At 36.1% G+C, this 13,286-nt stretch overlaps 1 protein-coding gene across 1 annotated transcript in view; it reads right to left on the bottom strand.

The window, feature by feature from the left end:
* ALK (ALK receptor tyrosine kinase) overlaps positions 1-13,286 on the bottom strand; it is a 435,118-nt gene that overhangs the window by 104,140 nt on the left and 317,692 nt on the right. The window contains exon 5 of the mRNA XM_075267217.1: positions 602-729. Within this exon, the coding sequence (XP_075123318.1) occupies positions 602-729 (128 nt within the window). The remainder of the gene's footprint in view (positions 1-601; positions 730-13,286) is intronic.

The following is a 13,286-nucleotide window of genomic DNA, read 5'->3' as shown; positions in this document are numbered from 1 at the left end:
GTTCTGGTGACACTAACCTATCTATCTGCAGGAATGGGGTGATATTCTGGGGTCTAGTGACGCCAACCTATCTATCTACAAGAATGGGGTGATATTCTGAAGTCTGGTGACAGTAACCTATCTATCTGCAGGGCTGGGGTGATATGCTGGTTCTGGTCACACTAACCTATCTATCTGCAGGGCTGGGGTGATATGCTGGGTCTGGTGACACTAACCTATCTATCTGCAGGGCTGGGGTGATATGCTGGTTCTGGTGACAGTAACCTATCTATCTGCAGGGCTGGGTTGATATGCTGGTTCTGGTGACAGTAACCTATCTATCTGCAGGGCTGGGTTGATATGCTGGGTCTGGTGACAGTAACCTATCTATCTGCAGGGCTGGGGTGATATGCTGGTTCTGGTGACACTAACCTATCTATCTGCAGGGCTGGGGCGATATGCTGGAGATTGTTGACACTCATTTTAAGCAAAAAGATTGAAGAGAAGAAGAAGGAAATGATGTGATCAATGTAATAAAACATGGAAAAAGTTACAAAATATTATAGAATATTATTAAGTCTTGGCCAGGTCTGTATGTAAATGGTAAAAAAGGGTTCATTACCTCGAGTGCAGTTTTTCATGGTGAAGGCATCCACGGCAGCGACACTCGGGCCCCGCTCATCCATATAATCCAGAGATATGCGGAATGGCTTCATCCTGTATCCAACGGGTCCTCCAATGGTCGTCCATCTGTGTTCATGAGACATCAGGAAATAAGAGAAGAGGGAAAGGCTCATGAGAATGCAGGTAGTTGTTCTCCACGCCTGAGGCGTCCCACACCCACATGACCACCGAGCCACCATATTGGCGGATCAGCAGCATGGCCTGCATTGGCCAACGTCCATCTGAGTTATGGAACTTTGTGACTTTCCCTCTTGCAGACACAGCAGCATTAACCCTCCCAAATCCATCAATTTGTGACCAGCAGAATCCCACGCCGACCCTTTAATTCCAGAACACAGTGTCTATTCTTCCCCCACACCCAAGATGATGCGAGAACCCCCAGCCCCAGGGACACAAGTACAGGCAGTAATTTACAATCTACTATTAAATAGAGGATGTGTTCAGAGGGGAAGTCACAAGTCTGTGCGCAACGTCCATCGGTGCCCTGACAGTCTGAGCACTGAGGGATAATTGGGTTATAGGAAAGAACCAAGACAGACCCATATTATACCCCAGACACAGTATACAGTATAATCACAGTCCTAAAAATACTTCTACATAGGGGGCAGTATAATAGCAGTTATATTATTGTACATAAAAGGCAGTATTATAGTAGTTATATTCTTGTACATAGGAGCAATATTATAGTAGTTATATTCTTGTACATAGGAGTAGCATTATAGTAGTTATATTCTTGTACATAGGGGGCAGTATTATAGTAGTTATATTCTTGTACATAGGAGGTAGTATTATAGTAGTTATATTCTTGTACATAGGAGCAGTATTATAGTAGTTATATTCTTGTACATAGGAGCAGTATTATAGTAGTTATATTCTTGTACATAGGAGTAGTATTATAGTAGTTATATTCTTGTACATAGGAGTAGTATTATAGTAGTTATATTCTTGTACATAGGAGTAGTATCATAGTAGTTATACTCTTGTACATAGGAGCAGTATTATAGTAGTTATATTCTTGTACATAGGAGTAGTATTATAGTAGTTATATTCTTGTACATAGGAGCAGTATTATAGTAGTTATATTCTTGTACATAGGAGTAGTATTATAGTAGTTATATTCTTGTACATAGGAGTAGTATTAAAGTAGTTATATTCTTGTACATAGGGGGCAGTATTATAGTAGTTATATTCTTGTACATAGGAGGTAGTATTATAGTAGTTATATTCTTGTACATAGGAGCAGTATTATAGTAGTTATATTCTTGTACATAGGAGCAGTATTATAGTAGTTATATTCTTGTACATAGGAGCAGTATTATAGTAGTTATATTCTTGTACATAGGAGCAGTATTATAGTAGTTATATTCTTGTACATAGGAGTAGTATTATAGTAGTTATATTCTTGTACATAGGAGGTAGTATTATAGTAGTTATATTCTTGTACATAGGAGTAGTATCATAGTAGTTATACTCTTGTACATAGGAGCAGTATTATAGTAGTTATATTCTTGTACATAGGAGTAGTATTATAGTAGTTATATTCTTGTACATAGGAGCAGTATTATAGTAGTTATATTCTTGTACATAGGAGCAGTATTATAGTAGTTATATTCTTGTACATAGGAGGAGTATTATAGTAGTTATATTCTTGTACATAGGAGCAGTATTATAGTAGTTATATTCTTGTACATAGGAGTAGTATTAAAGTAGTTATATTCTTGTACATAGGGGGCAGTATTATAGTAGTTATATTCTTGTATATAGGAGTAGTATTATAGTAGTTATATTCTTGTACATAGGAGTAGTATTATAGTAGTTATATTCTTGTACATAGGAGCAGTATTATAGTAGTTATATTCTTGTACATAGGAGCAGTATTATAGTAGTTATATTCTTGTACATAGGAGTAGTATTAAAGTAGTTATATTCTTGTACATAGGGGGCAGTATTATAGTAGTTATATTCTTGTACATAGGAGGTAGTATTATAGTAGTTATATTCTTGTACATAGGTGCAGTATTATAGTAATTATATTCTTGTACATAGGGGGCAGTATTGTGACATGTACATGAGAGATCTTCCTCTGCTAAGTGCTTCTCTGCTTATTTGCATTTTCTCTCGGTGTTTTCTTCCTTCTGCTTCGGGCATCATAAATAAATGTTATTATAAAAGGTTTTGTTTGCATGGTAAATGTCCACATCCGCTCACACTCTGAGATTACTCTTCCAAGTCGCTGACTCTGGACTTTATGCAGGAAAAAGAAGTTAAAATATATATAACAGGTTAAAATGTAATAAGATGTTGAGTTATAAATCTGAGACACGTCAGTGAAATGAATGATTCTTAAGTAGGGTAAATAAATGGCCCATTAATCTGGTCGCCTCTTCCTGCGGGTTTATGGTGTCGCTGATGTTACTATAACCGCAGATACTGCAGACCTTTATGTTGCCGCTTTAGGGCTGAGGTTTTATTTAGGATTGCTAATAATCATATATGTGGCTGCGGATTCCTTCTTATTGTAGTCCCTATATACATGTAATGTACTGATGTAACAGAGCTGATGTCTTGTTCCTTGCTTTATACTGCAGCATAAACACAAACTCAGCAGTATTTCAGAGTACAGAGATGGATTTCGGTGTCAGGAATGTTATTTGCCTGTCTCACTCTCTAGGTTAACACTTTGAATGGTATAGTGACCTTTTTTAGCCCCTGCTACCTCTTGTGTCACCCCCTCTACCTCATAGATTGTAAGCTCTTTTGAGCAGGGCCCTCAGTCCCATTGTGTGAAATGACGTTCTTTGTTATGTATGTCTGTATCTGAACCCTATAAATTGTACAGTGCTGCGGAATATGTTGGCGCTATATAAATAAAATGTATTATTATTATTATTATTTAACCCTTATTCCATTTGCCTGCAATACCCTGCTTGGCCACATGGTGCGCTGTTACATTGAATCATGTGCATGCACAGCAGAGAGCACTGGGAACTCTCAATCAGATTCAGGAAGTCTAATAATATAATGTGCCACCTAGTGGTCAATATAGTCAGTGCAATCCTTTACAATCTTTGGGATTATATACCTCTGTTTTAGTTAGCTATAATAGGCTAGTGATATAATATATGTATATTAGTATGAGACAACGAAGCTGAGATACTCAGGATGGTACAGTGTCGGCATATTTTGTAGACCTTTTCAGTACAATGTCCCCCCTGAGATCCATAACAATAGCATGAAGCTCATTAGATGTATATATAGGAGGTATATATAGATTATTTATGTGGCCTTGTCTGAGTTACATACACATTGGTCCCTGGGGAGCAGCTCCTTCTGATCGGCTCATACACTTGCATCCACACCATATGACTTACACATCATTAATATCCCGGGCAGAGGTCCTGTATACCATTATTCTCTACATTGCAGGATCAGATCATTAATCCCGCACACAAGGATCCCCTATGACGACCCTGAGGAAAAAACATGACAGCTCAAGAACTATGAAGGATGGACAAGGAGATGTAATGGAGTTTTCTGGGAAGGAGAGCCGTACTGGGGGTATTCACCAATATTCACACAGGTACTCCCTCCAAGTATATTATACACTTGAATGTTCAGGTCAGCCGAGTGTACATGTGATTTTAATAGGTAGAGAAAAAGCAACTCACTGCCAGATTCCTTTAGTGGTGCGATATTTCCCAGGGTAACATAAGATACAATTCCTTATCCCCTTCCTTCCCACGCTCCTCTTTTGGCTGCCCCATTCAGGAGTGCAGTATGTGGCAGTATTATACTCAGGGGGCACAATGTGTGGCAGTATTATATTCAGCGGTATGATGTATTATATTCAGTGCTATGATGTGTGACTGCATTATTTTCAGGGACGCAGTGTGTGGCAGTATTATATTCAGCAGTATGTTGTGTGGCAATATTATATTTAGTGCTATGATGTGTGGCAATATTATTTTCAGTGCTATGATGTGTGGCGGTATTATATTCAGTGCTATGAAGTGTAGCAGTATTATATTCAGTGCTATGATGTGGCAATATTATATTCAGTGCTATGATGTGTGGCAATATTATATTCAGTGCTATGATGTGTGGCAATATTATATTCAGTGCTAGTGCTATGATGTGTAGCAATATTATATTCAGTGCTATGATGTGTGGCGGTATTATATTCAGTGCTATGAAGTGTGGTGGTATTATATTCAGGGCTATGATGTGTGGTAATATTATATTCAGTGCTATGATGTGTGGTGGTATTATATTCAGTGCTATGAAGTGTAGCAGTATTATATTCAGCGGTATGTTGTGTGGCACTATTATATTCAGTGCTATGAAGTGTAGCAGTATTATATTCAGTGTTATGATGTGTGGCGGTATTATATTCAGCGACGCAGTGTGTGGCAGTATTATATTCAGCGGTATGTTGTGTGGCACTATTATATTCAGTGCTATGAAGTGTAGCAGTATTATATTCAGTGCTATGATGTGTGGCGGTATTATATTCAGTGCTATGATGTGTGGCGGTATTATATTCAGTGCTATGATGTGTGGCGGTATTATATTCAAGGGGCATATCGTGTGGCAGTATTATTTTCAGGGACGCAGTGTGTGGCAGTATTATACTCAGAGGGCACAGTGTGTGGCACGATACACCGCAGGTATCTCACATTCCATACAAGGGACCTGTTATAAGAAATCTTTATCCCACCCTGAGATGGGGCGATGCACATCGATGATTGAGGATCCACAATGAGTTAATACCAACATGAAGAAACTATTCAGATTTTTTCCATGTCTCCCTAGATCCTGCGACTTCTGCACTATTTACTGGTGTCGCCTGCAGACAATAACCCCCCACTGTCCTGCCGCCACGTGCAGCCGTCACATAATCGCCCTATAAAGTACATTTCGGAATCTGCTTATTTTTGTTCAGTGTCAAACAAGTAAATGAATTGGAGAAGTCATTAGCGCGCCCCAGCTGTCCATTGCTCCAGTGCTCCGGGGCTCCAGTGCTCATGGGCTCCGGGCCTGCCAATGCTTTAATGTCTCTCTAATTGATGTGTAATTAACCAATTAAGTGCACTGGGTAGAATCTACAGCCGCCATATTGTGGGTGTAATGACATGCGAGTAATAATGAGCGCAGGGTGCACCGTTCTCATCATGTATTCTGTACGGTGACCCTATCACTGAGTTATGTGCTCACATAGAGAAGAGGTCAGGGGGCAGTTAGGAGGTCACTCCGGGGTAAGAATGTGATTATCATTGTGTATATAGATTATAGGGAGACTCTAGAGAAAAACTGCACATACTAACTATTGGGGAGTCCTCCTGCCCGTCCCCTTAATAAACTATTATTTTTGCTTACCTAAGCCAGTCCAGGACAAGCTGTCCTGGACTGGCTTAGCGTCACCGTCTCGGCAGCCCGGCACAGGAAGCGGGCGTTGGATTGGGGAGGCCCTGTGGACGCAGTGCTGCTCCAGCGGCCTCCCCTCACGCTCAGGCAGAGAGCAGGTCTTCTCCCTGCCTGCTAATACTGCTCCGCCCCGCCCCCTTCACTCCGCCCCGCCCCCTCCGCTCTGCCCCACCCCCTCCGCTCCGCCCTCTACTCGGGGGGGGGGGGGGGGCGGCTTTCTATCGTCTGCCTCGGGCGGCAAAAAGGGTAGGTTCACCCCTGCGTATAAGTCACTTAGCTGGTACCAGAGCCCTTAGGTACATGCACACGATCAGTAGTGACAAATCCACACCAAAATCTGAAAATAATTGGCACCAACGACTGTGAACTTCATACATGGACAGGCAGAATTAAGTGCAAATTTTCAAACTTTTAAAAAAAAAAAACAAAGAAAAAAAAAAACAAAGAAAAAAAATTCTGCGTCAGAAAAATGAAATAAAATTTGCATTAAAAAAATTCCACTCCATGAGCATGAAAAATCGAATTTCTCATGTTTATGGATCACGTTGTGGATTTTGCGCATGTCATAGTGACCGTGTCCAGGAATCCTGAGGGATTTTGGGTCAATCTGTTACAATTTTGCAACAAGGTTTAGACGGATTGCAAATTGTTCTGCAAATCTCATCCGATCTATTGGAAGTGTGAACAGGACCGCAGTGTGCGAATGAGCAGCCTCTCCGGATTCATCAGGGTAAGGATAAGACTGGTCAGAAATCTGGAGAAAGCCCCGGAAGGTGATAAAATACAGATCTGTAATAACTGGAAGGTGCAAAGTAATGACACTCACCGGGAGATTTATAAGTCAGAAACTGCAGGAGAAAACTTATCTGCTGAGCAAACGTCTCCCACACTAGAAGGAAACCGGATCCTTAATATGCACCTAATTATATAAGCATAGGCGTAGCCTTGCCACTAGAGGCGCTGTACTATTACATAAGGGATCACTTATTGTAACTCATCTCATTAGGAAGCTGCAAAATGTGCAAACTAGGAAGATTCTGCAAGAAGACGTTTAATAGTCCAAGGGAGAAATCCTAAATCTGAAATATTATATAACGGAGAGAAGGTCCAGATAGAACTTATTAGAGAGAACTGCAAGAATATAATGCAAGAAATACACAGAATAGAAAGATCTACAATGATATCATACACTAATAGAAGGATCTGGCTTCACATGGTATATTTCATTCTTTGTTTGTATAGGGGCCCCATAAGAATTGGCACTGGTCTATTTTGTATGTCATTTAAATATGGTGTTGTTCGAAACCTGGTGTATGAAATGTGAACCTATATTGGCTGATACACATCATACGACTGAATATTTAAGGACCTGTGAACAGCTACTCACTAATACAGGTTCTAAATAGCTTTCTTGCTATGAAAACCTAGTGTAAAGCTGTGTGTATGTCAAGACTGAAGAACCTGCGAGTTTCCATGGGTCCATAACCATCATGTGATCATGTATATCTCAGTTTGGATAGGAGTGAAAAACCTGTGATTAGTTGTTATAGAAACCAGGAGTACAGCTGTGTGTATGTGAACTTGCATAACAGTGGAATCCACAGCATCCTGCGACTTAAAAGCTGACCAACAGCAGTGAAGAAAAATGGCCGGGTTGCAAGGGAAACCGTGACTAAAGCTCTGATGTGTGATACTGTGTGCAGAGTCGCATATCTAATCCTCCGGCGTGTGATACTGTGTGCAGAGGCACGTATCTAATTCTCCGGCATGTGATATTGTGGGCAAAGGCTCATATCTAATCCTCCCGCGTGTGGTACTGTGTGCAGAGGCGCGTATCCAATCCTCCGGCATGTGGTACTGTGCGCAAAGGTAATCTTCCAGCGTGTGGTACTGTGCGCACAGGTGCGTATCTAATCCTCCGGCGTGTGGTACTGTGTGCAGAGGTGCATATCTAATCCTCCGGTGTGTGGTACTGTGTTCAGACACACATATCTAATCATCCGGAGTGTGGTACTGTGTGCAGACATGCGTATCTAATCCTCCAGCGAGTGGTACTGTGTGTTGAGCCTTGTATCTAATCCTCTGATGCGTGCATCTCAGTTTGGATATTAGCATTGGATTGCGCATGTGGAGTGACCATGTGTATTGCAGTTGGAATATGAGTGAAAGACTTGTAGGTTTGAATTTGCTATTGGGGGTCAGGGTTTTGGGAAAGTTGTATCTCTGGAACGGTACATCTGAGCGAGTTGAAGCCTCGTCTTAATCCTTCCCAGACACCTGAAGAATCTGTGTGCTAAATTTGGTGAAGATTAGTCCAGTCGTTTGGTCGCGCATAAAGAACAGAAAGACAGACAGAAACATATAGGAGTAGTATTATAGTAGTTATATTCTTGTACATAGGAGCAGTATTATAGTAGTTATATTCTTGTACATAGGAGCAGTATTATAGTAGTTATATTCTTGTACATAGGAGCAGTATTATAGTAGTTATATTCTTGTACATAGGAGCAGTATTATTGTAGTTATATTCTTGTACATAGGAGGTAGTATTATAGTAGTTATACTCTTGTACATAGGAGCAGTATTATAGTAGTTATATTCTTGTACATAGGAGCAGTATTACAGTGGTTATATTCTTGTACATAGGAGGTAGTATTATAGTAGTTATATTCTTGTACATAGGAGCAGTATTATAGTAGTTATATTCTTGTACATAGGAGGTAGTATTATAGTAGTTATATTCTTGTACATAGGAGGTAGTATTATAGTAGTTATATTCTTGTACATAGGAGCAGTATTATAGTAGTTATATTCTTGTACATAGGAGTAGTATTATAGTAGTTATATTCTTGTATATAGGAGCAGTATTATAGTAGTTATATTCTTGTATATAGGAGCAGTATTATAGTAGTTATATTCTTGTACATAGGAGCAGTATTATAGTAGTTATATTCTTGTACATAGGAGCAGTATTATAGTAGTTATATTCTTGTACATAGGAGGTAGTATTATATTAGTTATATTCTTGTACATAGGAGGTAGTATTATAGTAGTTATATTCTTGTACATAGAAGTAGTATTATAGTAGTTATATTCTTGTACATAGGAGCAGTATTATAGTAGTTATATTCTTGTACATAGGAGTAGTATTATAGTAGTTATATTCTTGTACATAGGAGGTAGTATTATAGTAGTTATATTCTTGTACATAGGAGCAGTATTATAGTAGTTATATTCTTGTACATAAGAGGTAGTATTCTAGTAGTTATATTCTTGTACATAGGAGTAGTATTATAGTAGTTATATTCTTGTACATAAGAGGTAGTATTCTAGTAGTTATATTCTTGTACATAGGAGTAGTATTATAGTAGTTATATTCTTGTACATAGGAGCAGTATTATAGTAGTTATATTCTTGTACATAGGGGCAGTATTATAGTAGTTATATTCTTGTACATAGGAGTAGTATTATAGTAGTTATATTCTTGTATATAGGAGCAGTATTATAGTAGTTATATTCTTGTACATAGGAGCAGTATTATAGTAGTTATATTCTTGTACATAGGAGCAGTATTATAGTAGTTATATTCTTGTACATAGGAGGTAGTATTATAGTAGTTATATTCTTGTACATAGGAGGTAGTATTATAGTAGTTATATTCTTGTACATAGGAGTAGTATTATAGTAGTTATATTCTTGTACATAGGAGCAGTATTATAGTAGTTATATTCTTGTACATAGGAGTAGTATTATAGTAGTTATATTCTTGTACATAGGAGGTAGTATTATAGTAGTTATATTCTTGTACATAGGAGCAGTATTATAGTAGTTATATTCTTGTACATAGGAGGTAGTATTATAGTAGTTATATTCTTGTACTAAGAGGTAGTATTATAGTAGTTATATTCTTGTACATAGGAGTAGTATTATAGTAGTTATATTCTTGTATATAGGAGCAGTATTATAGTAGTTATATTCTTGTACATAGGAGCAGTATTATAGTAGTTATATTCTTGTACATAGGAGGAGTATTATAGTAGTTATATTCTTGTACATAGGAGGTAGTATTATAGTAGTTAAATTCTTGTACATAGGAATAGTATTATAGTAGTTATATTCTTGTATATAGGAGTAGTATTATAGTAGTTATATTATTGTACATAGGAGCAGTATTATAGTAGTTATATTCTTGTACATAGGAGGTAGTATTATAGTAGTTATATTCTTGTAAATAGGAGGTAGTATTATAGTAGTTATATTCTTGTACATAGGAGCAGTATTATAGTAGTTATATTCTTGTACATAGAAGGTAGTATTATAGTAGTTATATTCTTGTACATAGGAGTAGTATTATAGTAGTTATATTCTTGTACATAGGAGCAGTATTATAGTAGTTATATTCTTGTACATAGGAGTAGTATTATAGTAGTTATATTCTTGTACATAGGAGGTAGTATTATAGTAGTTATATTCTTGTACATAGGAGCAGTATTATAGTAGATATATTCTTGTACATAAGAGGTAGTATTCTAGTAGTTATATTCTTGTACATAGGAGGTAGTATTATAGTAGTTATATTCTTGTACATAGGAGCAGTATTATAGTAGTTATATTCTTGTACATAGGAGGTAGTATTCTAGTAGTTATATTCTTGTACATAGGAGTAGTATTATAGTAGTTATATTCTTGTACATAGGAGCAGTATTATAGTAGTTATATTCTTGTACATAGGGGCAGTATTATAGTAGTTATATTCTTGTACATAGGAGTAGTATTATAGTAGTTATATTCTTGTATATAGGAGCAGTATTATAGTAGTTATATTCTTGTACATAGGAGCAGTATTATAGTAGTTATATTCTTGTACATAGGAGCAGTATTATAGTAGTTATATTCTTGTACATAGGAGGTAGTATTATAGTAGTTATATTCTTGTACATAGGAGGCAGTATTATAGTAGTTATATTGTAGTACATAGGAGTAGTATTATAGTAGTTATATTCTAGTACATAGGAGCAGTATTATAGTAGTTATATTCTTGTACATAGGTGCAGTATTATAGTAGTTATATTCTTGTACATAGGTGCAGTATTATAGTAGTTATATTATTGTACATAGGTGCAGTATTATAATAGTTATATTCTTGTACATAGGTGCAGTATTATAGTAGTTATATTCTTGTACATAGGAATAGTATTATAGCAGTTATATTCTTTTACATAGGAGGCAGTATTATAGTAGTTATATTCTTGTACATAGGAGTAGTATTATAGTAGTTATATTCTTGTACATAGGAGTAGTATTATAGTTGTTATATTCTTGTACATAGGAGTACTATTATAGTAGTTATATTCTTGTACATAGGAGCAGTATTATAGTAGTTATATTCTTGTACATAGGTGCAGTATTATAGTAATTATATTCTTGTACATAGGAATAGTATTATAGTAGTTATATTCTTGTACATAGGAGTAGTATTATAGTAGTTATATTCTTGTACATAGGAGCAGTATTATAGTAGTTATATTCTTGTACATAGGAGTAGTATTATAGTAGTTATATTCTTGTACATAGGAGGTAGTATTATAGTAGTTATATTCTTGTACATAGGAGCAGTATTATAGTAGTTATATTCTTGTACATAAGAGGTAGTATTCTAGTAGTTATATTCTTGTACATAGGAGGTAGTATTATAGTAGTTATATTCTTGTACATAGGAGCAGTATTATAGTAGTTATATTCTTGTACATAGGAGGTAGTATTCTAGTAGTTATATTCTTGTACATAGGAGTAGTATTATAGTAGTTATATTCTTGTACATAGGAGCAGTATTATAGTAGTTATATTCTTGTACATAGGGGCAGTATTATAGTAGTTATATTCTTGTACATAGGAGTAGTATTATAGTAGTTATATTCTTGTATATAGGAGCAGTATTATAGTAGTTATATTCTTGTACATAGGAGCAGTATTATAGTAGTTATATTCTTGTACATAGGAGCAGTATTATAGTAGTTATATTCTTGTACATAGGAGGTAGTATTATAGTAGTTATATTCTTGTACATAGGAGGTAGTATTATAGTAGTTATATTCTTGTACATAGGAGTAGTATTATAGTAGTTATATTCTTGTACATAGTAGTATTATAGTAGTTATATTCTTGTACATAGGGGCAGTATTATAGTAGTTATATTCTTGTACATAGGAGTAGTATTATAGTAGTTATATTCTTGTATATAGGAGCAGTATTATAGTAGTTATATTCTTGTACATAGGAGCAGTATTATAGTAGTTATATTCTTGTACATAGGAGCAGTATTATAGTAGTTATATTCTTGTACATAGGAGGTAGTATTATAGTAGTTATATTCTTGTACATAGGAGGTAGTATTATAGTAGTTATATTCTTGTACATAGGAGTAGTATTATAGTAGTTATATTCTTGTACATAGGAGCAGTATTATAGTAGTTATATTCTTGTACATAGGAGTAGTATTATAGTAGTTATATTCTTGTACATAGGAGGTAGTATTATAGTAGTTATATTCTTGTACATAGGAGCAGTATTATAGTAGTTATATTCTTGTACATAAGAGGTAGTATTATAGTAGTTATATTCTTGTACATAGGAGTAGTATTCTAGTAGTTATATTCTTGTACATAGGAGGTAGTATTATAGTAGTTATATTCTTGTACATAGGAGCAGTATTATAGTAGTTATATTCTTGTACATAGGGGCAGTATTATAGTAGTTATATTCTTGTACATAGGAGTAGTATTATAGTAGTTATATTCTTGTATATAGGAGCAGTATTATAGTAGTTATATTCTTGTACATAGGAGCGGTATTATAGTAGTTAAATTCTTGTACATAGGAGCAGTATTATAGTAGTTATATTCTTGTACATAGGAGGTAGTATTATAGTAGTTATACAGTCCTATGAAAAAGTTTGGGCACCCCTATTAATCTTAATCATTTTTAGTTCTAAACATTTTGGTGTTTGCAGCAGCCATTTCAGTTTGATATATCTAATAACTGATGGACACAGTAATATTTCAGGATTGAAATGAGGTTTATTGTACTAACAGAAAATGTGCACTATGCATTAAACCAAAATTTGACCGGTGCAAAAGTATGGGCACCTCAACAGAAAAGTGACATTAATATTTAGTAGATCCTCCTTTTGCAAAGATAAC

The sequence above is a fragment of the Leptodactylus fuscus genome, chromosome 3 (assembly GCF_031893055.1).
Source record: "Leptodactylus fuscus isolate aLepFus1 chromosome 3, aLepFus1.hap2, whole genome shotgun sequence".
In the NCBI taxonomy this organism is placed as follows: domain Eukaryota; kingdom Metazoa; phylum Chordata; class Amphibia; order Anura; family Leptodactylidae; genus Leptodactylus; species Leptodactylus fuscus.
This window is presented reverse-complemented; position numbering and strand designations above follow the sequence as displayed.